The sequence below is a fragment of the Acomys russatus genome, chromosome 24, assembly GCF_903995435.1.
Source record: "Acomys russatus chromosome 24, mAcoRus1.1, whole genome shotgun sequence".
In the NCBI taxonomy this organism is placed as follows: Eukaryota; Metazoa; Chordata; class Mammalia; order Rodentia; family Muridae; genus Acomys; species Acomys russatus.
The window spans coordinates 55,588,933-55,616,462 of NC_067160.1; the positions used below are offsets into that span (position 1 = coordinate 55,588,933).

General features: G+C 39.1%; 1 protein-coding gene across 1 annotated transcript in view; it reads left to right on the forward strand.

The window, feature by feature from the left end:
• The window catches only part of Nxph2 (neurexophilin 2), a 71,888-nt gene extending 44,976 nt beyond the window's left edge, over positions 1-26,912 (forward strand). Inside the window, exon 2 of the mRNA XM_051167015.1 lies at positions 25,930-26,912. Coding sequence (XP_051022972.1) covers positions 25,930-26,664 — 735 coding nt within the window. The 3' untranslated portion in view covers positions 26,665-26,912. The remainder of the gene's footprint in view (positions 1-25,929) is intronic.
• Positions 26,913-27,530: the final 618 nt, after the last annotated feature.

Below are 27,530 nucleotides of genomic sequence, written 5' to 3' on the forward strand. Positions count from 1 at the left end.
CCACTTTATAACTTCTTTCAAGTACATCTATTTGAAAATAAAAAAAATATTTCCTTCTATATGTGACCATACCAATCCAATTTAGTCGAGCCTTCATTAAGTGAAATGCATTTTGGACACTGACATGAAAAGCCCGCCTTGAACTTGTACTGGTGTTGATTCACTGACCGTTTATTTGGTCTCCATTGTGTTTGGTGGGTACTGGCCTGTTTCCATCCCAAATGTGCTAAAACACGCTTCCATTGGCTTGATATTCCATTGAGTTCTTCTGAGTAGTTCACCACCCAGGACCTACTCAGGCATCTTCCTCCTTTAGTAGAACGTGTCTGAGGTACCTCAAGCTATTTTACTTTGTATTAAACAAAGATTTACTTAGGTGTGTCCTCAGAGGCCAGAAGAGATCCCCTGGAGCTACCGTTAATCAACAAGGGTGCTTAGAACCAAACTTACGACCTCTGGAGGAGCGGCAAGTGCTTTGGACTGTAGAGCCACTCTCTCTTCATACTCAGGCCATTATTTCTTAAGTCATCTGTGTAAATGGCCCATTTTTAAAAAATTTTAATCCACTATGGTGCTTTTATACAGTTGAAAGCCATGTCATTGGATGGTGTCACAATGTCAAATTGCTACAAACGTTTCAAAACACAGAACTGTTTATCTTGTTTGCAGTTTGGAAAGAAAAGACAGGTTGTCTGGTGACTGTGGATCCACACTTAAGTAGCACTAATTCTGATACGAAGCCAAAGTCCCTTTCAGTGCCTAGACTGCCTTTCTATAAGTTGCCTTTCTTGTGGCCACTTACACACTTGGTTGTACTCTATGCATTAATAGCTTGAGGACATTTTACTTGGAACCAATGACTTGCACTCACAGCACATGAGAAAATGCTAGAACTTCATCAGATATTCTGTGTCTTAATCATCATCTCAGACTCTCATGAAAAAACTTGAAATAAAAATATACTCAAGTCTAAAAAAAAAAAAACAAACCCAAGAAGTAACAAAAACAAAAACAAAACAAAAACAAATAAACAAAAAAAAAATAAAATAAAATAAAATAAAACAATGTACTCAGCATGGATCCAAATCCTGCAAAGCCATTTCTTTTGTGACATGACATGGTCACATCCCTAGAAATAATGAAGAAAGATTCTTATTCGTATGGGTAAACATTTTGGATAAGACCTACCCATTTTTATCATTTTAAATATCTCTTATTTCTTTTGTTAAAGAATGAATAGAGGTAGACATATGTATAGCATCCTCTCAATGAATGAATATTTCTCAAGAAAGTGTTTACCATACTTAAAAAAGTATGACTATAGTATAGTAAGAATCTTCTAGAATGCACAGAAAGGCTCATTGTCGCTGCTTTTCATTATGCCAGCCCAGATCACATCTATTGACTTCACCTTCCAAATTTTATAGCTGGAAAAGAAACCTTGAAACAGCTTTAAACACAGAATATCAGTAAAAACTGTTTTTTACAAAAAAACACAGCAACAACAACAAAAACAAAACAAAAAAACAGCAGAAACCTGTTTTACCTAAATCTTGGCGTGATTAGAACCTGTGCTGCAATTTTACCATTACATCACACAAACAGCTGCTGGAGTTCTGGATACTAACGCTCAGAATTTAGTCCGATGTCTGAAGGCATTTAACTCCGGCATCTTTGCCTTTAAAGGGTCCCCAGAGGTTTATTATTTAAAATTCTTATCTACTCCAGTTTATCCTTTTAATTGTTTGTCAAATGTTCTGTCTTGAGACTCATACTGGGCCTATGATTTTTCAACAGCAAGTGGGAGACATTCATTAGTTTACTTGCAGAGGTGATTTATGGTTGTGATATTTTTCTTTATTAATGATTTCTGAAGCATTAAATATTTTATTTATTTGCTTGCTTGCTTATTATTCACTTTATATCCTGGTCATGGCCCCATCATTCCTCTCCTACCAGCCCCACCCTCCCTCTCTCCCCTGGTCCCCTTTCCTCTCCCCTCCTTTATTCCTCAGAAAAGGGTAGCCCCCTTCCCATCCACCCCAGACCATCAAAGCACATCAGGACTGTGTGTGTCCTCTGCCCCTGTAGCCTGGCAAGCCAGTTCTGCCAGGGGGAAGCGATTAAAAAATCTGGCATTAGAATTCATATCAAAGACAGTTTTCACTCCCCTTACTAGGGGACCCACATGAATCCTGAGCTTGCCATCAGCTACCTTTGGTAGGGGGCTTAGGGCCAGTGCATGCATAGTCCTTCATTGGTTAAGCTTAACTCTCAGCTAGCCCCTCTGGACCCTGCTTAGTTTATTCTGTTGGTGGAGATCTTGTCTCCTCCAGCTCTTCCCCCCCAGCCCCCCCCCCCACTTTTCCATAACACTCCCCTATGCATTACCCAGTGTTAGGTTTTGAATCTCAGCATCTGTTTTGAACCCCTGCTGGGTGGAGCCTCTCAGAGGACAACTCTGCTAGGTGAGACATTAAATATTAAGCCTATTATATCTATAGGAAATATTGATACTTGTTATCTATCTATCTATCTAATCTATCTATCTATTATCTATCTATTTATCAATTATCTATTTAACTACCATCTATTTATCTATCTATTCACTTTACATCTTAGTCATAGCCCATAACTCCTCACCTCCCATTCCCACCTTCCTTCTCTCCCTCCCATCCCCCTCCCTCAGAAAAGGGGAGCCTTACTTCCCATCCAACCCATCTGATCAAGTCTTATCAGGACAGAGAGTGCCCTCTTCACCTGTGGCCTGGCAAGGTAGACCCACCAGGGGGAAGTAATTGAAAAGCTGGCAAAAAAAAAAAATCCTGTGAGAGAGAGACAGACCCTGCTTCCTTTACTAGAGGACCACATGAAGCCTGAGATGCCCATCAGCTACATCATTGAAGGGGGCCTAGGTCCAGCAAGGTCCTTGGTTGGTGCTGCAGTCTCAGCAGGCTCCTCTGGGACTTGATTAGTTAGCTCTGTCTTTTCTCCTCCACTCTCACCTTTCCACAAAGTTCCCTTCTCATCGTCACCCAATATTTGTCTGTGAGTCTCAGCATCTGTTTCTAGGCGCTGCTGGATGGAGTCTCAGAGAGAACAATTCTGCTTGACTCCTGTCTTTGAAAGTAGCTGAGTATTGTTAATAGTGTCAGGCATTGGCTGTCTCCCATGGGGTGGGTCTTGGGTTGGGCCAGGCATTGGTTGGACCTTCCCTCAGTCTCTTCTGTATCTGTTCTATCTTTATCCTTGCACATTTTGCAGGCTAGGTGAATTTTGAGCTGAAGCTTTGTGTGTGAGTTGGTGTTCCCCCCTCTCTCTCTCAGGAGACTTGTCTAGTTAGAGGGCATCTTCTTCAGGCTCTATGGTCCCTGCTACTAGGAATCTCTGGAGCCTAGGTCTGTAGCTTGTCACAGAGATGCACTCACCCACAGTTTCCCTTTTCTCTGCAGGCCCTTTGTCCTCCTAATGCTGCTCTCTCCAGGTCTGATCTCCACTTTATATTTCTCCATGTATCTTCTATTTTATTACCTTTCTTCAACCACTACTGAGTGAGATTTAATCACCCTCCATAGGGTCCTCCTTATCATTTATCTCCTTTGGGTCTGTGCATTGTACTGTGTTTATCCTGTACAATACGGCTAAAATCCGTTTATAAGTGCAAATATATCATCTCTCTTTATGGGCCTGGGTTACCTCACTCAGGATGATCTTCTCTAGTTCCAACCTTTTGCCTGCAAATTTCATAATTTCATTGTTTTTATTAGCTGAGTAGTATTCCATTGTGTGAATGTACCACAGTTTCTTTATCCATTCTTTGCACGAGGGGCCTCTAGGCTGTTTCCAGATTCTGGCTGATTTAAGATTCAGTCATGTTTCTTTTTTAAGTATGGATGCCCTTGCATTTGGGGCATCGATGGTCACCACTGACACATCATCTTGGTGTGCCAAATATGAGCATGAAATGTCCTTCCCATCTCTTTCAATTAGTTTTGGCTGAAAGTCTATTTTATTAGATACCAGAATGGCTACTCCAGCTTGCTCCTTGGGTCTGTTTGCTTGGAAAACCTTTTTACAGGCCTTTACTCTGAGGTGATGTTTATCTCTGTTGCTGAGGTGTGTTTCTTGTACGCAGCAGAACGACGGATCCTGCTTTTTCATCCATTCTGTTAGCCTGTGCCTTTTTATTGGGGAGTGACCATTGCTGCTGTTTAAACTTGGTTTTGTCATGGAATATCTTGTTTTATTCATCTACGATGAAATTCTTACAGTGTATAGCAGTCTGGGCTGACATCTTTGATCTCTAAGTGTCTGCATGGCATCTGCCCAGGTCCTTCTGGCTTTCACAGTCTCTATTGAGAAGTCAGGTTAATTCTGATAGGTTTATCTTTATATGTGACTTGGACTTTTTCCCTTGTAGTTTTTAATGTTCTTATTAAAAGATTTATTTACTTATCTTATGTATATATGAATGCTCTATCTGCATGTATAGCTACAGGCCAGAAGAGGGCATCAGATCACACCAAAGATGGTTGTGAGCCACCATGTGGTTGCTGGGAATTGAACCCAGGACCTCTGGAAGAGCAGATAATGCTCTCAATCCCTGAGCCATCTCTCTAGCCCCATTTTAATATTCTTTATTTGTTCCATATATTTAGTATTTTGTTATTAGGTATTGGGAGGATTTCCTTTTCTGGTTCAATCTTTCTGAAGCTGTGTACGCTTTTCATATGTTTATAGGCATCTCTTACTTTAGCTTGGGGAAGTTTTCTTCTATGATTTTTGCTGAAAATATTTTCTGGCTTTTCAAGCTGGGAGTCTCTTCCTTCTATTCCTAATATTCTTAGGTTTAGTTTTTGTTTTGTTTTGTTTTTTCCATAGTGTCCCAGAATTTTTGTGTCATGGATTTTTTTAGTTTTGCTTTTTTTTTTTTTTTGGACCGATGTGTCGATTTCTTCAACAGTATCCTCTACTCTTGAGATTCTTCCATATCTTGAATTCAGTTGGTGAGGCTTTTGTGTTTAGTTCTTGTTCTCTTCCCTAGGTTTTCCATCTCCAAGATTGCCTTATATTTTGCTTTCTTTATTGCTTCTAATCTCATTTTTAGGTCTTGAACAGTTTCATTCTTTATTTCCCTCATTTGATTGTAGTTTCCTAAAATTTAAAGGATTTATTTAATTTCTTCATTGGTTCGATTGTATTTTCTTGTATTTCTTTGAGGAATTTATTTTCCTCCTTTAAGGCTTCTATTATTTTCATAGCCTCAGCTTTAAGATCACGATCTTGCATTTCAGGTACGTTACTATCTCCAGGACTTCCTGTGGTAGGACGGACGGTTTAAGTGATGACACGTGGCCCAGGGTGTTTTGATTGTGTGGTTAAGCAAACCTCTATCCATCTGGCTGTCTCTGGCGATAGCAGACCTGGTGGTCTCTGATACCTAGGCAGTCCAGGAGGGAACATAGAGGGCTCTAAGATGAATTTGCTCACACCCCCATGGAGCTCCTTGCGTTGGCAGATGTCCATCAGTATCTTCTCGCCTCTACTGGCCTTGTCCCAGGTGAGATAGGCAGGTCTGGAATCAGCAGGAGAGGGCTCTAAGCTGAATGTTGCTAGGGGCCCCGACTTGCCTCCTCAAGATGGCAGACAATGGGTGCTGGATCCAGCCTATGACTTACTTCTATGCTGGTTGTGTCCCGGGTGGGACAGGGAGATCAGGGAGATCAAGAGCAGGGTTTGCCTTTAGGAAGTCAGCCAGGCAGCAAACAAGCCCTGACTTTACGGAATCGGATTCAGCAGTGCAGTTTTAGTGGCCAAGCAGATGCTGCGTTTGCGGCACTGAGATTCCACTGGACTTCCCCATCTTGGACCCAAGCCTTATATGTTTATATTGTACAGCTGGTCTCAGCGCGGGGGCGGGGACCAGAAGAACTGGATTGGTGTTAGGATGCTGACCCCACATATCTAGTGCTGCCCTTGAGGAAGCGGGAGATATCTGAGGAGGTCTGGTTGCTGAAGAGGAGTTGCTGGAACTGAGGACTTGCTCTCCTAAAGACAGTGTCCCACGCACTGTAAGTCCAGAGATCTCCATGATATGGGGACTCTGCGTGGCTCCTGGAGCTGCCTTCAGAGAGGCTGGAGGAATCTGAGGTTTGGCTAACGGAGTGAAGCTGCCCTGGGACTGGGGACCGTATAGATGGATTGTACCATGTGCGATCTTATGACTCCTGAACACTGGAGACAGCTGTGGGGGCCTGGAACTGTGCATCCCCAGCTCCCGGGATGTCCCCCTCCTGTCTGGGAAACACCAATGTCTGTGTTTCAGGGTCAGCTGTTAGGTTACTGCAGTGTCTGGTCTTCTACCACTCAGATACAGTACACTCTGGCTGGTGCCTCTTGAAAGTCTTCCAAAATGTTGTTTTCTTTTTTTCTTTTTCTTTTTTCTTTTTGCTTCAGATTCAAAGCATTAGATTTACTCTACTAAATAAATGATTAACAATTGCACCCTAATGTCCTGAACATATAGAAGAAAAATGGCTTCAAGCCCTTGGTTTAAATACATGTTATTTAAAACATGAAAGAACAAGGCCTATTCTCTCCAGTGCATACAAATAAGAACTAAAGCCAGGCGTGGTGGCGCACACCGTTAATCCCAGCACTCGGGAGGCAGAGGCAGGCAGATCGCTGTGAGTTCGAGGCCAGTCTGGTCTACAAAGCGAGTCCAGGACAGCTAAGGCTACACAGAGAAACCTTGTCTTGAAAAACAAGCAAGCAAACAAACAAAAAAAACAAAAAGAGCCGAAGAACAAACTTTTCTTAAATAATTTCCAAGCAATTTTTTTCAACTGGTATTTCTTGTTTTCATGCCATTCAACTCCTTTCTTCACCCATTTACTTCCCCTTTTTCTACGCTCAGAACAAAGGTTGTGTGTCCCTTTACTCTTCTTTCCTGCCAAACTAAACTTTTTCTTTGCTTAAGGCCATTGTTAATGATCTTTCACTTTTTGATAGTTCGTAGTATTTGATAATTTGGTTCTCATATGTAGATAAAGGCACTTTATATTCTACTTAATGAAATGAATATTCTGTCTAGGCATTATGCCTTTCTTGGCTGTGTTGTAACAAATAGTAGCTTGCATTATTCTTTTTCCATGTTAATTTTAGTCTGGTTTTTGGGATAGGTAGATACTGAGAGCTAGGAGAAACTCAGAATATTGGAAAACTTTTCTAGTTGTCCCTGGTAGAGTTTGAACCATGAGACTATGGGCCAGTGCTGTGATTTTAGGTAAGCAAAACCCTACGTATGGAATATATGTAAACATAAGAAAAATATTTCTAGAAAATAGTCAAGTGGCCTGTGTTGGATAGATTTCTCCCATTATTCCTCTACAGTTTGCCTTAAACCAGAGTAATAGTCCTGTGCCTTTCCTTTTCTTCCCGAAATGGGTTGCTAGCAGGGCCTGCCCCTTACAGAAACTAGTTCTGTGCCTTTATGTGCCACTTGTGTGACAGAGTTAAACGGCGTGCATGGGTTTCTAAATCCAGAGTCTGACCTCCACCTATGCTATATAAATGGTCCTCTCTAGATCCAGAGACACAAGTTAACAGAGTATGGAGTAACCATTTGTGAACTGTCCTCTTGTACATCTTTTTCTATAGTGTCTTGTTCCCAGGAAATGCTCACAACCCTAGTTACTGTCTCAGGGTTGCTTGTGGGTTTTTGTTTTGTTTTTGTCGTTCACTTTGTTTTTCCTTAACAGCTCTGTACATCTCTTCTCGTAACCCCACAGTAATTCGAACTTGAGACTCCATCGGATAAGAGCAGATGTGGAGTTCCCCTGCAGCCAGAAGATATCAGTACCACAATGTTTTTTGACCATTGGAATTAAACAGCAGATAATTGCAGTTTCAAAATAGTATTTTAATGAGCCAGTCTTAGCAAGTGTAAAGTAATGTAAATCTCCCAGGCCTTCATGAGGCAAACAGGAAGGAGAACATTAAATAAGAAGTCCAACAGATGGGCTTGGCAGGTGTTTGTTCCAATTTTTATAAGCCACACAAAGGAACAAGAAACCCCTATACAAACCGGAACAGAAATGCCTGAATAGTCTTAATCAGAAATGGTTGTAAACACTCAATACAATAATCTAAATTAAATTTGTACAAAATGTTTTGGCCTAATATTTGTAGTGTGATATTATATTTATACATGCTGATACCCAGCAGTATCTGCTAACAAGATCATAAACTATAGGGTCAAAGTAGAAATTTTAGAAACTGGGTATTAGTGAGAAGATTGTTGCATAATTATGGTTCATTTCTAAAATGTTTATAAAACTAAATATTTATTTCCCTTTATGGCACAGCCTATACCATACAATGAGGAGGCATGAATAATGTTAAACATGATTTGAATGCAGTATTAAAATGTCAGGTAGAAAGGAAACTCTTGTTTTCCCAAATTCTGACAGTTAGGGAAAATTCAGCCTTTAGGAAATTCTTTAGGAAGTTTAAAGCCAGTTCCCATCCACCAAATGGGGATTCTATCACTGGCAGAAGGGACAAATAGCTTCCTGTGATTCCTATTGACACATCAGAGCACACACTGGCCTTCAGGCTCCCTCAGTATCATTGATACACATTTCAGAGTCCATGCTGCCATGCTAGCTCTTCTCAGATCTTCTAAGACTATTTCACCTACCCTCCCCCCCACATCACATCAGCTCACATGCTTAACTTCCTCCAGGTGAGGAGCTTCCCTCCCACTAGCTTCTCATTGTACTTACAACCCTGTCAATTCAGTGATGCTTTCTCTTGGTCTTCTCTCTTGTCTTCCTTTCTTGCTCTGTTCCTCTCCTCCCCGCCCCTCAGTGCCCCTTCTTCCTCACCAACAGTGAGGCATTCTGAACTCACATCACAGCCTGAGCTCTCACTCCATCCCCTCCCCCTCCCTTTCTTTGTTCTTTCTCTGCTATGCTCCTGCTCCGCCCCCAGCCAGATCTAGTCTGCTGCCCATGTTGAGTCTACTGCTTTCTCTCTCTTCTCTGTACTCTTCCAGATGCCTCTAGCTGTTTTATCCCTCATCTCTACAATAAAAATGTCTTTAATCCCAGCACTAGGGATGCAGAGGTAGGTGGGTCTCTGTGAATACAAGGCCAGCCTAGTCTACAAAGTGAGTCTAGGACAGCCAAGAGAAACCCTGTCTTGAAAAACTGAAACAAAAACAAAAAAGAAAAATACACTTACCCTTAACCATACCATGATGTCAGCTTATAGACATATATGTCTGTACACTTACTTACTAAAGGGAACTTAGATATGCTTACTTACCAAGGTCATTTACATGGTAAACTTTGATTGGCTGCTAAAATTCTCTGGGAAGTTTTCTCATATGCAATATAATATTATTACTATTTACTTTACAGTTCTAACTGAGAAAGGGAAGAGGAATTCAGCGACGCCTTCACACAGTACAGGCTAGCACGAGAACATTCTGGAAGTAGAATTGAAGAGGTTCATAGAGTATGCAGTGGGGAAGATCTGGTACACATAAGCAGGAAGCTCCAATTTCTACTTGGAATATGTGGGCCTCCTATTGAAAAAAAAATTAATGAGTGGTTTGAATTCCATGAAAATAGACACGAACATGTTTCCACAGCATCAAGTAGAAAAGTTGTTCACTCAGTCTAATCCTTGAAAAAACAAAAACAAAAACAAAAAAAAAAACCAATCCTCTGTGTGGCTGAATGCCTGCCTAGTAAGTACTGTCCTTGCTGTCACTTCCTACAGGCTAGCTTCGTTGACCCTCTTGGTCTTTGCTGATGCCCCTAAAACAACTCAGTTCTCTAGGTCCCATGTGTTATGATGACTCAGATAAGCTGCTAGGTAATGCAGAAAACAAAAGCCCTACTTTTCTGGGCTATTAAGGAAGATTTTTCTTAATGAATGAATTAACCAGGCTGTGTTGGTTCATTACTTTCACAGATCCATCTGGTATCCCAGGTTACCAGATGATGAGGTGGGTTGGGGCTTCTTTGTTCTTTTTCTCCCGGGGTTTTAAGAATCTTGCTTTCATGTAATCATATCTGCCCACAAAAGTGTAAGACCTGTGCTTTAAGATTATTTTAATTTGGGGGAATTTCATACCTTTCCTTTCCTTCTTCCAAATCCTCCCATGTCCCCCTTACTCACCATCAAATTCATGATCTCTTCTTAAGTTTTTCTTTTGTTATAAGCACACTCACACATACACATTTATACGTACATATAAATACAGCCTGCTGAATCCATTTGGTGTTGCTAAGGGGGGTATGTGTTTAGGGCTGAACCTCTGAGATTAGATAACCTACCAGAAGGTTTGTCCTTGGAGGAGACTGGCTCTCTCTTTCTCATCAACCATTAATTTTCTGTAGCTCTGTATCTGGATATGTTGCACTGTAGAGTTTCCCTCACCCACAGCAGCATGTCAGCTCATGTAGCCACTACGTAGGTCTTGCTTAGGAAGCAATATTGCTGAGATGTTGAGGGCACAGCTTCCTTGCCATATATAGAAGATACTGGCTATTATTTATCTACCCTCTCTTTCATGATATTCCCTGACCCTTAGGTGTAGGGATTGTGTGTTAGGTTTATCAGTTGGGGTTGGACACCCCATGATCAGGTCTTTTTTTTTATCTTATTTTAACTGCTCATGGAGTTTAATTGCCTCTGTATGCTGGAAAAAAAAAAGCTTCTTTGGTGGTGAGGAATAAGAGCTATGCTAATTTGTGAATATGAGGATAAGTATTAAGAATGCAATTATAAATTATACTGGTTTAGAAAAATGACAGTAGTAGATTCTCATAATGTCCGTGCCCTCATTAGCTGTTGGCTAGGTTACGTTAGTAGTTGGCTAGGTTTATAGAACCAGGTAGGACTTCTCTCCCATTGAGAGGTACTTAAGTACAATTAGACAGATGTCAATCACCTCTAGAATATAGCTGCTACTATTGAGTATCTGAAGATGCCTTGCTGTGCTGAGCATTGTGGTTTGTAGGGTTTATATGTGGATATGACTATTGATTGCTTTTCTTCTTTGGTAGCTTGTACAGCACTTTTAGATACTATGAACGATAATCTTCAAGGAGGATGCTTCTAGGTCAATTCTAGATCGATTCTTTCACATCTTGTGTTTGAAAAAATGTATCATCTTCAGCAAGAGGGTCTTTCTTTCAAGTTGTGGGGGACAACCAAAGGCAGCAGTGATTGCTTATATTGTTTGTGGAGTTTCTTGGTTTCCCACAATCATCAACTGGAAACAAGCTTCTCATGTTAGGCACTGGAGTTTTGTTAAATAGTCTGTGGCTCTTGGAAGGAGTGTTATCACTCAAGTGATAAAGTGAAATAACTTCACAGACACACACACACACACACACACACAAACACACACACACACTATATATACATATATGTATTTATTCTTAAGTAATGTAAACTAATAAGTTTCCCCCTGGATTTTGCAAAAATTCTTAGTGATGCTTATCCCTTTACATCCTCTCTCATTCTAAACACCCTCCTCCTCTTTCTATAATTAAATTATACACTTTCAGGCTCCATATTACTGTATTTGGTAGTTTTGTACATTTTTATAAGTCTAATTTTACTCTTTTTCATGTGTACATGAGTTTTCCCAGCATGACTTCCTGAAGATGTTGCTTTTCCTTCAGTGTATGTTTTTAGCATCTTTGTTAAATATCAGATGCCTATAGATACATGCACTCATGTTTGAATCTTCGTTTTTGTGCCATTAGGTCTATGTCTGTTTTTGTGCTGGTGCCATGGTGTTTTAAGTATTATAATTCTGTAACATAGATTGAAATACAGAATGGTAATCTCTTCAGCATTGTAAATTTTGGTTCAGGATGGCATTGGCTATCCTACATCTTTTGTGGTTCCATATAAATTTTAGTATTTTCATTTCTGTGAAGAATGTCATGAGGATTTTGGTTTGAATTGAATTAAATCTGTAAATGACCTCTGGTAAAATGGTCATTTTCATAATATTAGTTCTCATGAGTGCATGAGCATGGAAGGTCTTTCTATCTTCTAGTTTCTTCCCCAATCTCCTTAGGTTATTTTGAAGCTTTTATTAATAGAAGAGTCTTAGTGTTCTATTGCTGTGAAGAGACAGCATGACCATGGCAACTCTTAAAAGGAAAAACATTTAACTGGGATTTGCTTACAGTGTCAGAGTTTTAGTCCATTATGCCCATAGCAAAAAGCAGGAAGAGAGAAAGTTCTTCTTCTGAAACCCTAAAGGCTGTCCCCAGTGGTGCGCCTACTCCAACAAGACCTACTTCAACAAGGTCTACTCCAACAAGACCACACCTAATCCAACAAGACCACACCTACTCCAACAAGGCCACACCCACTCCAACAAGACCACACCTACTCCAACAAGGCCACACCTACTCCAACAAGACCACACCTACTCCAACAAGACCACACCTACTCCAACAAAGCCTATACCTACTTTAAGAAGGCCACAAGTGCTAATGTCACACTTAATCTAAGCCTTCAAATAGGTGAACCGATGGAGACATTTTTGTTTAAACCACCACATGAAGTGTTTCCATAAGATCTTTATCAGTGTGCTTGTTGTTGATATATGAAAAGGTTGCTAATTTTCTAAACTGCCACTTTGCTAGAAATAGTGTTCATTTCTAGACTTCCAGTAAATTTTTGGTTACCTTGTGTGTAATAACCTGTCATTTGCAAACATGAATAATTTATTTTTTATTGTGATTCCTTTAATTTTCTTCCCTTGTTGCTTTAGCGAGTGCTTCAAGCACTGCATTGAAGAAAAATGAGGACAGTGGTAATTTCTATACCATTTGCGATTTTTAATGGGATTGCTTTGAGTTTCTCTCCATTTAGGATAATACAGCTGTTGGCTTTTCATGTTATAATCTTTACTATGTTGAGGTATATTCTCTCCATCCCTTATCTTTCTAATATTTTTATCATGAAGACATGTTAGATTTTTAATTTTTTCTCCATCTATAGATCATCATATGACTTTTGTCTGTTAGTCTCTACTTATAGGATTACATTGTCTTACATATATTAAACCATATCTGTCTCCAGAATAAAGCCAACTCGACTGTGGTTTGGAAGGGTTCCTTCTCTTTCTATGCCTTTTTCTTAAAAATATATCAAGTATTTTGCGTATATTTTATTGGAAATCTGATAGAATTCTGCTGTGAACCTACTTTTGCTAGGCTTGTTTCAGTTCAGAGGTTTTTGACTCCTGTTTCAGTCACTCTGTTTGATGTGGTCTGTATACATTGTTGGCATCTTTGTTTAACCTCAGAGCTTGGATGAATCTAGAAATTTATCCGTTTCTGTGAGGTTTTCCCAGTTAGTAAACTATAATTTTATTTTTAATAGTCTCTTTCTTGAGTTGCATTCTTAAGTCATTTACTTGTGTTTTTTTTTCTGATTTTTTAAAGTGCTTACTATTTTCATCTCATTGTAGTGCTTTTAATGTGTCCCTGAGGTGTTTTTTAATGTGGTGTGTGTGTGTGTGTGTGTGTGTGTGTGTGTGTGTGTGCGCTCACACACACACAAGGAAAATTTCAGTTTCTTTCTTGATTTCTCTTTTGATCTATTGAGTATTTAGTTATGTGTTGTTTTGTCTACAAACATTTGTATGATTACTAGATGCTTGTTTGCTATTGGATTTAAGCTTTATTGCACCATGATCGGAAAGGATATATGAAGTTATTCACTTTTATGAATGTGTTGAAATCTGTTTTATTTGTGTGTGTGTGTCTTATGATACGGCTTACTCTAAAGATGCTTTCATGGGTTGCCAAGTAAAATATATATTCTTTGATGTTTGTGTGGAATACTTTGTAGATATGTTGGTATATTTGATATACATTGTCATTTAGTTCTTGTTTTTGTTTGTTTATGTTTTGTTCAGAGTATCAGCTTACAAAGAAACTTGGCTGTTGAAGTCATCTACTATGAGTGGGCTGCTATAACCCCATGTCTTTCATTCCTATAGTGTACTTTTTATGAAATTGAGTGCTGCACATATTTGCTGTTGTAATGTTCCCTTGGTTAATTGTTCCCTTGGTTAGTGTAAAGTGTCCTTCATCTTATCTTAGTTGTTTTACTTTGAGGTCTATTTTGTCAGATATTAGGATATTGACACCTGCTTGCGTCCTGGTCCCATTTCCTCATATTATCTTTTGTCATCTTTTCACCTTAAGGTGGTTCATATTTTTCAAGGTAAAATGAATTTCTTGTAGCAGGAGAGAGATGAATTCTTTTGCTTAATTCTTCAAACTAACTTGTGCTTTTGATTGGTGAAATAAGACCATTGGTATTTCAAGTTATTATTGACAGGTGTGTTGATTGATTTCATGTTGCTTATTATATTTGTTTTTAGCCCTAATTTATGTTTCAGTAATTACAACCTCATTTGTTCCTTCTATAGTTTCTTGGCTATTCTTATCCCTTTCTTCAAACCATATTTTTGCTTCCTATATCCTAAATGTGGCTGGTTTTGTGGATAGGAATTTTTTTAGTCAGTTTATACGACAGAAAGTTTTTATTTTGCCTTCAACTATAACATAATTTTTGCTGAGCACAATAGTCTGTGTTGGCATCTGAGGTCTTTCTGGCCTTGAAATACATTGTTTTATGCTCTTCCATTGAGGAAGCAGCTGTCAGTCAGATGGGTTCCTCTTGGTGACGCGTCTTTGGGGTTTGTTTGTTTGTTTGTTTGTTTTTATGTCACAGCTTTTAGTGCCATCTCTTTGTTCTGTATATTTCATTTTAACTATAATATGATGGGAAAACTTGCTTTTCTGGTATTTATGTACTTTATGTTCTATGTCCTTGTGTCTGTGTGTCTGTGTGTCTGTGTGTCATGGACGTTTTCTCCCATGATTCTGTTCCAGCTCTTGCTTGTGTCATTGACCTGGAAGTATTTCCTCTCCCACGCCTGTGGCTTTTCATTTTTAACTTTGGTTTCTTTTCTATTTGAGATTGTAGCATAATATGATTATAACATTTTGCCCCGCCCTTTCCACCTTTCAGATCCTATTTATACCTCCGTGTCTCCATGTTCCTGCCCTGTCTGAGTACCTGCTCTTGTTTCCTTCAATGAGAGACTACAATGTGCAGTTATAAGCCAAATAAATCCTTCCCTTCCTCATTTCACATCAGCTATCACTTTTTTTCCATACTGGTTGTTACATGCACATATGTATGTACAGAAATATTTCTAAACATAACCAGATAAGTCTATATAATGTTACTTGTATGTATGTTTGTGGGACTGACCATTTGGTCCTGGGTCATCAGTTCAAGGGTTCTACCCTGGGGAAGATGACTTCTTCTGCTCTCAGGATTCCTTTGTTGTTCTTTGTGTAGGATTTTCCTGTCCACACTGGTGTAATACATGTAGGCTGTCCTTGTTCAGCTCATGTTTGCGCAACTGTTTTGGTGAGCTGTTACGGGTGTAGCCTCTGCCATTCCTAGAAGACACCATATCACAGCAGAGTCCCTGATCATCCGGCTTTTACAGTCATTTTACCCCATCCTCTGCAATGTTCTCAGGACTTAGTTGTAGGGATGGTTTTGCAAAGGAATCCATTGTAACTGCGTTCCACAACTCTGTATTTTGGTGGCTGTGGCTTTTTTGTAGTGGTTGCCATCTGTTACAAAGAGAAGTTTCATTGGTGAGGGGTGGGGACTACACTTATCTGTGGGTAATATGGGCAGATATTTAGAGTGTACACCCAATTTAATGTGTCCCACAGTGTACAAAGGTATGTGTGTGTGTGTGTGTGTGTGTGTGTGTGTGTGTGTGTGTGTGTGTAGGATGGTGATACTTCTGTCAATTATTGTTGTTATAAAGATAAAACAAGAGTTGCAGTATTTACCATTAGCAATAAAACTACCTCCAATTATTGCAATGAAACATTTTGGCTCTTACTGATGAGATTTCTGTCTTTAGATCTAAGTTTCCTATCAGTTCTTGCACTAATTTAGAAAATTGTAAAGACCAAGTATTAAGAGTTACTTAAAGATAAAAGGAACATTTGACTCCCAGCAGAAAGCATGGCCAGTATTTAGCTTCCTTTTCCTAAGCAGTCATTTACTTTCCAAAGCAAAATAAAATATGAAGCTAAGCCATACTATGCTATGAAATATTAATATGTGCAATTAATACATTGACAGATGTTTGATTCTATCATTCTTCATTTTGTTTTTTCTTTGTTAATCTAGTGTGGTATTTTTTGTAATAGAGAACCAGAAATATGAACTCTCAGGTGAGATGAAGTGCTAGATATGAATAAAGCACTATATGCATTGAATAGGCCCATGTCTGTATGGATGACATCCTGGAAAACTCGATGCTCAGAGAAAGTGCTTTTCAAGATGTGTTTACAAACTGATCAGTGACCAGCTTTCTATTCTCTCTCTCTCTCTCTCTCTCTCTCTCTCTCTCTCTCTCTCTCTCTCTCTCTCTCTCTCTCTCTCTGTGTGTGTGTGTGTGTGTGTGTGTTTCTACCAAGCAAATTATCATTTCATTTTAACTTGAGGAAATTAAACAGGATTATTAAAGCAATCCAATTGCATCATCTATATTCAAACAGCAAAAATGAGGCAGCAGACCACATTTCATAATTTTTCTGCTTTTTAGTTGTAAAATTATCTGAGAGTCATGTTCAGGTTATACAACAGTGGCCACTTTAGAGTTCTTAGCTGAAACAAGCACACCCAATAAAATAGTTTGTTGCTAGCTATACACAGTCAACTATTATAATACTGTAAACAAATCTATCAAGCAAATAAATTATTTCCCCATTTGGTACTTAGCCATGGTTGTCACATTGAACGAAAGTAACTAAGTGCTTCTGGAGGGCCCAAAACCCCAATACATCTGCCTCCAATAATCATTTGTTTTTTGTTCTTTGTCAATTTATCAGTGATATCATATACTAGATTCCTTATTTTTTAAAGAAATGACCAACATTCCAAGTTTGTCAGAAATCCATTCATACATGGGAACATATATTTCATTGCTCCCTTTTTTCCTGGACTGTCAGGATTTTCTTCTTTTGTGGTTAAAGAAATACAAATAATTGGTGTGCTATATATATTTATGAGCTTATAAGACTTCCTTTCCAATTGCAGGTTATACATCCAATACATTGTGTGTTGTATGTGTTACAGTAAGTACTTGGTAATGAGCCGGAATAAATTGTAAATATATTTGTTGTTGCAAATATGAAAATCTAAAACCTTGAGACCAGTAAATAATTTGGTGGGTACAAGCACACACCCTATAATCCTGTGGGCCTGAGTTTGACCCTTGGAAGTTCTAACCATAAAAATGCACACATAACCACATTGAGGAGCATTCTAAAACTTATCTGCCCAATATTCCTCAAAGTATTCAAGGCCAAGAAAATCAGCATCTGTCCTATGCATGATAAACTGAGTAGGGATTCACAGTCATGGCTTGAGGTCCTGGAATGCGCAGGGAGCAGTGTTGGACAACTAAAGACAACCCGAGACTGCAAATGATGTGTATCAGTGTTGGTACATTACTGTGACAATTTTGTAATAGAGAAACAGAAATATGACCCTCAGGTGAGCTGAAGTGCTTAACATCAGGAAAGCACTATGTGCATCCAGTAGGTTCATGTCTGCTTATGACAGGTGCTGTTTATTGTTAGAAGTTAACAATAAAAGCAACTGAGCACAGCACATCGGGACAAACCATACTGTGCAATTTTCGTGTTAATTAAAAATATTTCAAAGTAAAATGCTTATTAAAATAGGTATCAGATATAGCCGAGAAATTAAATAATGTTTTCGGAGAAATATGCCTTTTAGTTTATAAATTATTTTTATAATTTGTGACAGTTCTTTACTACTAGTAGTTTATCTGATACTATTAAATTAATTGCAGTTTCTTCTTGCCTCTAAGAAAAATGAATTTAATTATCAGTGAAACTCAACTCGAGCTTGTTAAGATGAATAATTTGCGACTGTCATCTGCCCTCTACACCACCACAACAAAATAAATGGAAATAAAATGGCCTCATTATCCTACCTGCTTTTCTCCACCTGCTTTATGAAATTGATGGAAAGTTTGAGCTTTTATTCATCTTTTTGGATTCTTCCCTAAGAGGCAGAAAATTTAGTACTTTACCATGATAGCTAACTAATGTGTGTGATTTGTAAAATTGATACAGCAACCAAAACACAAATTACTTATGCTTTGATGAATGTCTTGAAAACGGAGAATGTTCAGACAGAGAAGGCTCACCATTTGCTCTTTCTTCCTCTTTATAGAACTCCACTTTGTGCTTATAGGTAAGTGTTTTTTGCATTGTTATTGTAGATGATAGGGCAGAAAAAAAAAAAAAAACCAGGAGTGGTGCTGATATTAGTGTTAGAACTCCAGCAAGTACAGAAGTAACCAATGGGACACAACTTTTTAAAAAAATTTTTTTATTAATTTATTCATATTACATCTCGATTGTTAGCCATTCCCCTGTTTCCTCCCATTCTTCCCTCCCTCCCACTTCCCTCCTTCTCCCCTCCCCTATGTCTGTGACTGAGGGAGACCTCCTCCCCCTATATATGCTCTCAGAATATCAAGTCTCTTCTTGGTAACTAACTATCCTTCCTCTGAGTGCCACCAGGTCTCCCCATCCGGGGGACATGGTCAGAAAAGGGGCACCAGAGTTCGTGTGAGAGTCAGATCTCACTCTCCACTCAATGGTGGAGACTTTGTTTTTTTTTTTTTTTTAAAAAAACATTGATTTATTTATTCACTTTACATCCTGATTGTAGCCCCATCCCTCTTTACTTCCCATCCCCACCCTCCCTCTCACCCTCCCTCCCATCCCCACCCTCCCTCCCTCCCTCCCTCCCACCCTCCCTCGGTCCCTTCCAACATTCCCTTTCCCTGTTCTCAGAAGGGGGTAACCCCCTTCCACCACCCCCCTGTGCCTCCCTGGTTCATCAAGTCTTATCAGGACTGAGTATGTCCTCTTCCCCTGTGGCCCGGAAAGGCAGTCCTGCCAGGGAGAAGTTATTCAAAAGCTGGCAAGAGAGTCCATGTCAGACAGAGTCCCCACTCCTCTTACTCAGGTAACTGCACGAATCCAGGGCTGGCCCTCAGCTACATCTTTGTCCAGTCCATGCAAGTCCTCGGAAGGCCACTCTGGGTCCTGGTTTGATGGAAAATTTTTGCCAACAAGTTGAGAAATATACTGTCTTCTCCTAGACTATTTTTTTTATCACAGAAACTGTTCAGGACTGGAGGTTCCTAGCCTGATGCAGGACCTCTTGGAGATCCTTTTGATTGGTATAACAGAGAAGTAGATATGAGATCAGTTGTTTCTCAAGTTCTTATTCTGTAATGATTTTTTTTTTTTGTATTTGATGAGAAATGGATGCTTAACATATATTCATTACTGCAAACGTGAAATTTAACGTGAGGCTCCACAGCTTCAGTTCAGAACACCTATTTTAACTGGACAGAGGTTGATTCAGCTCTGTTACCTTGCATGCAGTTAATTTTGGTGTGTAATGTTTTAAATTTATTTATAACAAAGTTTATAAAGTTTTTTTAAAAAATCCATAAACACAGTTTGATTGCCAAGAGAATTTACGCGGGCCTCTGATCTAGGTGTGACTTCACCGATAGGCTAAATGATTGATCTCTTGGGTTAAGAAGGTGGATTTCTACTGAGCTATTAATTTATCATATGGCACGTAGCGCAGTGTTCCATTACTCATTAATCAGTTCTTTGGAGGCTTATGAATTCATATAATTCTTTAGAGACAGTGTTCATGAGGCGGCATGAGTTTTGCGTTGGAAGAAACATCGATTATGAAGGTCTTTTGCTAAAGATTAGTCTCTAATCATTTTTCCTTTGTCTTTAAAACCAACAAACACACAAAATACAAATGAGGAAATTTGGGTTTTGGTTCATATTCTTATGGAAGGAGAATAGTATCGGTGGACATGAAATGGTTGCTCTTCTCATCATATTGTGTTGCTTTGCTCTGTGCGAAGTAAAGTATATACAATGTGATCAGAGTTAGGGACTGTTTATCCATCTGTATCCCCTCATAGGTCTTCTGTGGGTGAGCATAAATTTTATCTCAATAATGCAACCATCTAGCAGATCTGTATAACTTCTTATGTGAATGTGCTTTTTCAGTGATGACAGCACACAGTGATGACCTATAATGAAAGGAAGCTGCACAAGTTACACCAGGGGAGGAGGAAGTCTGGAAAAGGATACAGTTTTATCAGCAGTTAAAGATGATGAGAAATGCCTTTCTATTTTTAATTGTACGATAAAATCATTACTGAACTCCTTGTTGAGATTTGGACTTAGCTTCAGAAATCAGCATTTTGAAGAACTACTCAGAAGAACTGTACAGTTTTTTTTTTTTTTTTTTTATCAGTTTGGCTAAGGATAATACCCGAGCAAATTAGAGATGATAGTCTTTGAAAACAGATGGGTGATAGATAGGTAGATGTTTTATAAACCAACCGTATATGTACATATAATACGGGCATGTCCTGTCTAACCTTCAGTTAGAGTTTTTAATAAAGGAGGAGAATGTTATAATGTGTGCTATTGACTATTATTTTATGTAAATGAACTGTAAAACCAAGGGCTTCTTCATCATGTTTCTACATGGAGAAGAGTCCATTAGAATGATTTTTTTTTATTCACAGAATTATGTTTTAACATGCCACAAAATATCTTTTCTGAAGAGTTAAGGAAACTTTATACAAATAATATCATGTATAATATCATTTTTTTATAATATCATTTTTGATAGACTTAAATTTGATTTTTTTTCATCACTTAGGGAAGTCACATATGTCTGAATGTCTGAATGAAATTCTGTTATATCTCTATAAATTTCTTTTGGAAGAATATATCTTTCAAAAAATCAGTGACTGACCATTTACTTTTATTAGTGATTGTGGTGGTTTTGATAGGAATAGACCCCATAGGCTTATAAGTTTGAATGCGTGGCAATTAGGGAGTGCCATTGTTGGGACTATGGCATTGTTAGCATATGTGTGACCTGGTTGAAGAACCCCAAGATTTGTCCAATCTGTTTCTCTTTCTCTCTCTTCCTGCTGCCTGCGGCTCTTTCTCCAGCTGCATGTCTGCCCCCATGCTGCCATGCTTCCCACCATGACAATAATAGACCGAACCTATGAACCTGCAAGCTTACAATTAAATGCTTTCCTTCATAAAATCCACCATGCTCATCGTGTCTTTTCCCAGCAATAGACCCCTAAGAGAGTAAGTAGCCTCAGAATCACTGTGTCAGCACTTCCAGGAGTAAGGGGAGGGTCTCATAGGATGCTGAGCTCTACTACGTTTTCTAAAATTCATCAGAATCAGATAAGATTGGAAAACACTTGCCACTGAACTGGACTCAATATCTATAAGGTTTCAAGAACAAACAAAGCACCAAATGAACAAAAACTGGCACATGATTTGAACAGAGCACTAAATGAACAGACGTATTTTAAGCAGAAAATTCTCAGGAACACTATAGTACAGAACAAACTCTTAAAAAAAGACACACCACTTCTGGTGGCAAAGAATACTTTTTCCACATTTGTGGTCAAAAGTACTTTTGAATAAAAAATATTTCTTAGTTCTATTAATGAAGTATAAATTGGTAGACGGTTATAAAAATATAAAAATGTAGAGGCTGATGAGATTGGTCAGTAGGTAAAGATACGTACTACCAAGCCTACTTGACCCCTTGAATTCAATCCCCTAAAAACTACATGGTAGAAAAAGAGAACCAACTCCCTCAGGTGACTTCTGACCTCTACGTACATGTGTACACACACATATACTCAATGTAATTAAAGTTTAAAGGGTTTAATACGGTAGTTATTTAATATAGTTTAAATGAAGTTTTCCCACGGGAGCTGACAATATTCTCCCAAGACGTGGCACCATCTAACAAAAAGCCCAACAGCAGCATGACAATCCTTCTTCTGAGGTGTTGGTCAGGGATGATAAAGAAAGTCCTAGAATATTACAGGCTATTGCTGTAACCATTGGCTGGTCTTCTGGAGATGAGAGGTAAGTCCCTAGGCCGAAAAAATTGCCATGCACGTCAGACAGAAGTCCCAGAGGTCCTTGAGCTGGCACTACCCCCAAATGGAAGCTAGTCCTCAAGGTTAGCTTTCATGGAACCAGAAGATGCTCTGCGAACTTCCAAAACAGGGAGGTGGCCATGGGTCTCACCCAGCTAGGATGCTTATGAGACACACCTACAACAAGCACAGCACGATAATCTTCAGGCTGCAGTGGTGACACACATTTTTTGTTTTTTTTGAGACAGGGTTTCTCTGTGTATCCTTGGCTGTCCTGGACTTGCTTTGTAGACAGGGCTGGTCTCGAACTCACAGCAACCCTCCTGCCTCTGCCTCCCTGAGTGCTGGGATTAAGAGCGTGTACCACCATTCACAGCTGTGACGCGCACACACCTTAGCAGTAACCACCAGCTATCAAATTGGCCTGAAGAGCCACTCAACAAGGGGGAAATCATGCCACCAACCCAGGGCTAGTGAAGTCACGGATCTTGAAGAAGAACCTACAACCACTACCTCAGCAAAACAGCCCAATCCCTAACTACATTCTAAATACGTGTCCTTGTACTCAAACATAAATATGGTCCTCACTCCTCATCAAAGAAACATCTTGTAATGGATGGAGGCCACTACAGAAACCCACAAGCAATCAAAGTACAGAATTGTGGAGAATGGACCCAGTGGGCACCTCTGTAACTTAACTCCTACATTCAAGGCGTGGGAAGAAATAATGCACGAGCCAAAGAGTCAGAGAGCTTGCTATGAGGTCGTTTCTCCTAGTAATAACAGAAGCTGTGCCCATAAGATCTTACCAACATGACTGCCTTCACTGAGCTGAGCGTGAGCTGAGCAAGGACAGCAACAGCAGAAACAGAGAAGTGGGTGGAGAAAAGCCCACAAGGCTTCACTCCCACAAGGCTTCATTCCCACAAGGCTTCACTCCCACAAGGCTTCACTCCCACAAGGCTTCACTCCCACTCAAGGAACTAAAAGAAAGTAAGAAATGATGAGAGTGAGAGAAATAGTCTTCTCCAATTAGTATTAGCCCCGAAAACATGCAAATGAATAACATCATAAGACTTGGAAAGTTCAATTTATTTATTTGGACATATATGTGTCTACAAGTGTGTGTATGTGTGTGTCGGTGTGTGTGTGTCTGTGTGGTGTGTGTGTGTGTCTCTGTGTGTGCATGTGTGTGTGTACATGTGCATGCATGTTACAACAATTACTAAAAAAAAAAAGGGCCATAAATTTGAAAGAGTGCAAGGAGGCATGTATGAGACGGTTTAGAAGTAAGAAAAGGAAGGGGGGGTATTGTAATTATATTACAATCTCAAAGGTAAAAGAAGAAATGAAATAAGTATTTATGTGTATGTGTGTGAATGTGCATGTTTTTGAAAGAGGCCAGAAGAAAACACTGAAGTCCCTGGATCTGGGGTTAATGGCGTTTGTTGTGAGCCACCTGAGAGGTTCTGACACCTGTGCTTAGGTGCTTTGTGATTGCATCAAATGCTTTCACCTACTGAACTCTTTCTCCAGCCCTATTAGTTAAAAAAAAGCTAACAGTGTAGCTACCAAAAGCATGTTAAGGGGTAGGTCAGGAGGAATATGACACGTGGAAGAAGAGAAAGGCAAGCAGGTATGCGAAAAGTTTTGAAGTTGTGCTGCTTTGGTTCTAGGTCAGGAAGTGAAGAAACAGTCTGCGCTGGAGATTATCAGCAAAGAGCAGGGATATTTTAAATGTCTCCTAAGCAAAGGAGAGCTCGCTCACAAATGACTAGACACGGGGCATGTAGGCAACAAGAACCCCAGCCATGTAGGAGATACTGGGCTTTTCAAATCTGCTTGCGGAATCTTGGTCTCACTGGGGGTCAAGGTGTATCACTTGGCACAAGCTTTTCAGTTCTCAGGAAACTAAGGCAACACTGGAGCCAGAGTGCTAAGCTCCAGGGCTATTACCATTGATCTGTATACATTATAACCATGAGTGTTCAAAATTAGAAAGCTATAGTTACAATAGCAGATATATTTTGACCCCCAAGTCTTAAATATTTCCTTTGGGACTACGTCATCTTTAATTCATCAGGAATGGAAAGTAGTAAAATTAGATATGGTGGCATATGCCTGTAAGAGAAAATACCTGAAGCAGCAAAGGCAGGAACCTCATGCATCTCAGGCCAACTTTGATAAAAACTGTAAATTCTTATCTCAAAATAAATAACTAGGAGCTAAAGATATAGTTCATTCCTAAAGCACTTGCTAATTATGTGCAAGACTATGCACCCTGGCCACCTTAATGCGCCATGCTAAGCCACCCATCCTGAACACACCAACTACAGAGACAAATAATAACGGGGATGGGGGGGCGGGGTGGTGGGGACGAACAGAAATAAACAAAAAGGAATGTGTATTCAATGTGACCACAGTGGGAAGGAGGGAAAAAACAGTTCTACAGAAGATCACTCCAAGTCTGTTTGGGACACTGACTATACGGTTCAGATTCAATTAGACAGCAAAAGGCATGCATAACTAACCAAGCAGTCTTGGTTGACACGTGGCCTGCTTATCATTGTCTCTCTTCTTGTTTCTTCTGGAGCACGGCGATCTGTTGGAAGCACGGAGATCTGGCTGACACCAGGCTTCAGCCTTTCCCTCTTCAAACATAAGAGTCCTGGGGAAATTTCAATTTATCAGGGATTTAAAAAAAAATAGATTTTAGGCAAATGGAGAGGCACAAGTATCTTCATTTGGAATAGCGTCATCCCTGCCAGGGTGGGTCTAGAAGTTATCACTTTAGCATGCACATTTGTCAACACCTACGATGTTGAATGGATCTGAGTGCTCATTAAACTAAGAATATATGTTATATCAAATTACCCTTAATTTAACTATAGATGTGTTAGTGGTAGGAAAAGAATTTTGAAAAAAAAAAAAAACACCATTTTTGAGTCTTTTGATCCCTACTCTGCAGTGATTCTGGAACTGATATGTAGGTCTTTTTTTTTTTTTTTTTTTTTTTTTTTTTTTTTTTTTTCTCAGTAATTCCATCTTTGGAGTATGATTTTATTACAATAAAATTTATTAAACTATACAGTCTTTTAATCAATTTATAGTCTTTTATACTATTTCTTTAATGTAAGACAATTGAATATATGATGACTATGCTCTCATCTAAAATTGTCATAAAAAAATAAACTAATCCTCATTTTTGTTACAGGCTTTGATATAGGATTTTATTGAAAACTATGAAATTATATGTATTGAACCTTTGAATAAAGTAATGCCGTAATCTTTCAGAAAACATTTAAAGGATTTATCAACATCTCATATTTAAATGGCTTATAGTTCCTTGGTAAAAACTTTGGTATTTATATATTTACCATCTAAAAGAACTATTACCCACAAATATAATTGCATGATGGCCAAAAGCCACTAGTGGTGCCAATCTGCATAACAAAATGCTGAGGATAGGAAGAACCAAAGCAACCCCTAAGCTGGAATACCTCAGTGTATCTGCCCCATTGAGCCGGGTTTAGCATTTATTAGCATTTATTATCATTTTTCACTACTTGGCTTAATTGCTCTTGTCATTATATTGTTGAACCCACCTGTGAGTGAACTGATCTTTGGAATCTAATTCATCTCATTGGTTTTTTTTTTTTTTTTTTTTTTTTTTTTTTTTTTTTTGCCTTATCAACACATGCTTATATCCAAAGCCCACCCCAACGTCTATCTTTTTCTCTTCTTCTTTTTTTCCACAGCTGTTTTGTGAAAGCGAAGAGGTGCTACACAACACAGAGGGTGTGGAATGGGAAGACAGAGATGTTCCAGGAACACTGGTTGGCAGTGTGGTACACTCAAGGATTACCAGTCCTCTGCGTCTGTTTGTTAAACAGCCTCCAGGTCCAAAGCCGGCATATGCAGACACCGGGGAGAACTTTTGGGATTGGCTGGCCAACATCACAGAGATTCAAGAGCCACTGGCAAGAACTAAAAGACGGCCGATAGTGAAAACAGGAAAATTTAAGAAAATGTTTGGGTGGGGTGACTTTCATTCTAACATTAAAACCGTCAAACTTAACCTGCTCATCACAGGGAAAATTGTTGATCACGGAAATGGAACGTTCAGTGTTTATTTCCGACACAATTCTACAGGTCTGGGCAATGTTTCAGTGAGCTTGGTGCCTCCCTCTAAAGTAGTGGAATTTGAAATAGCTCCCCAGTCTACCTTGGAGACTAAGGAATCCAAATCTTTCAATTGCCATATTGAATATGAAAAAACAGATCGGGCAAAGAAGACCGCTTTGTGCAATTTCGACCCGTCCAAGATCTGCTACCAGGAGCAGACTCAGAGTCATGTGTCCTGGTTATGTTCCAAACCCTTTAAGGTCATCTGCATTTACATAGCTTTTTACAGTGTGGATTATAAACTTGTGCAAAAGGTTTGCCCTGACTACAATTACCATAGTGAGACACCATACTTATCTTCTGGATGAATCTTTTCTCAGTAATAGAAATAAAATGTTCATGTCAATTTACCTAAGATGCCCAAGAAAGGCTGAGCTTTTCATGGCAAATGATCTCTTTTATTTCTGGCAGTGGACTATAATTTATTGTCCCATTTCTAAATTAAAAAAAAAATTCAAACATGAACTTCATTTGTTTTTGTGATAAATACTTTTATTTTAACAGTCACACTGATTATGAAACCATTGTTTTCATGTAAGATGGTAACATTCTGAAATTGTTATTTCTCTATAGGAAGCTTTAACACCAGCCATGTGTGGAGGGAGTAACCAAATTATAGATGTAATAAGCACTGCTCTTCAAATGAGCTGCCTTTGAAATGTTTTGGAAAGTTTTCTTTGAAAGAGTAGGTTCAGTAAAGTAGCTGAAAAGATGATATTTAATAGATGGATTGTGTTTCTGCTTTGAACACATTTTAGACTTCCTATCTCTTCATAGTGGTGACAGTTTTAATAGCTACAATGTCGCAGGAGAACCAAACACAATACCATCTGAGCAGCTCTGCACAGAATGAGGCTGATTCACGTTACTGTTAGGATTCTCAGCTGAGTGGTATTAGAACAAACCATTGGGTATATGGGTCTAAGTCACCTCAACAGTCATGAAGATGATGATGTTTTTCAGACATTTCAGTGCTGCAAGACTATTTTTTAAAGTTTTATTCATATTAAAATTTAGGACTTTGTTCCCTTCATTTGACAGTGCAACTTTATATACATTTGTGGAACAATTCTATAATTGAAAGAAAGTGTTTCTGGGGAGGAAATTCCACAGTCATGGGCTCATTATTGGCAGTGCCCCAGATTAGGGTTTTCTTCGTGTTTAGGTAATCACT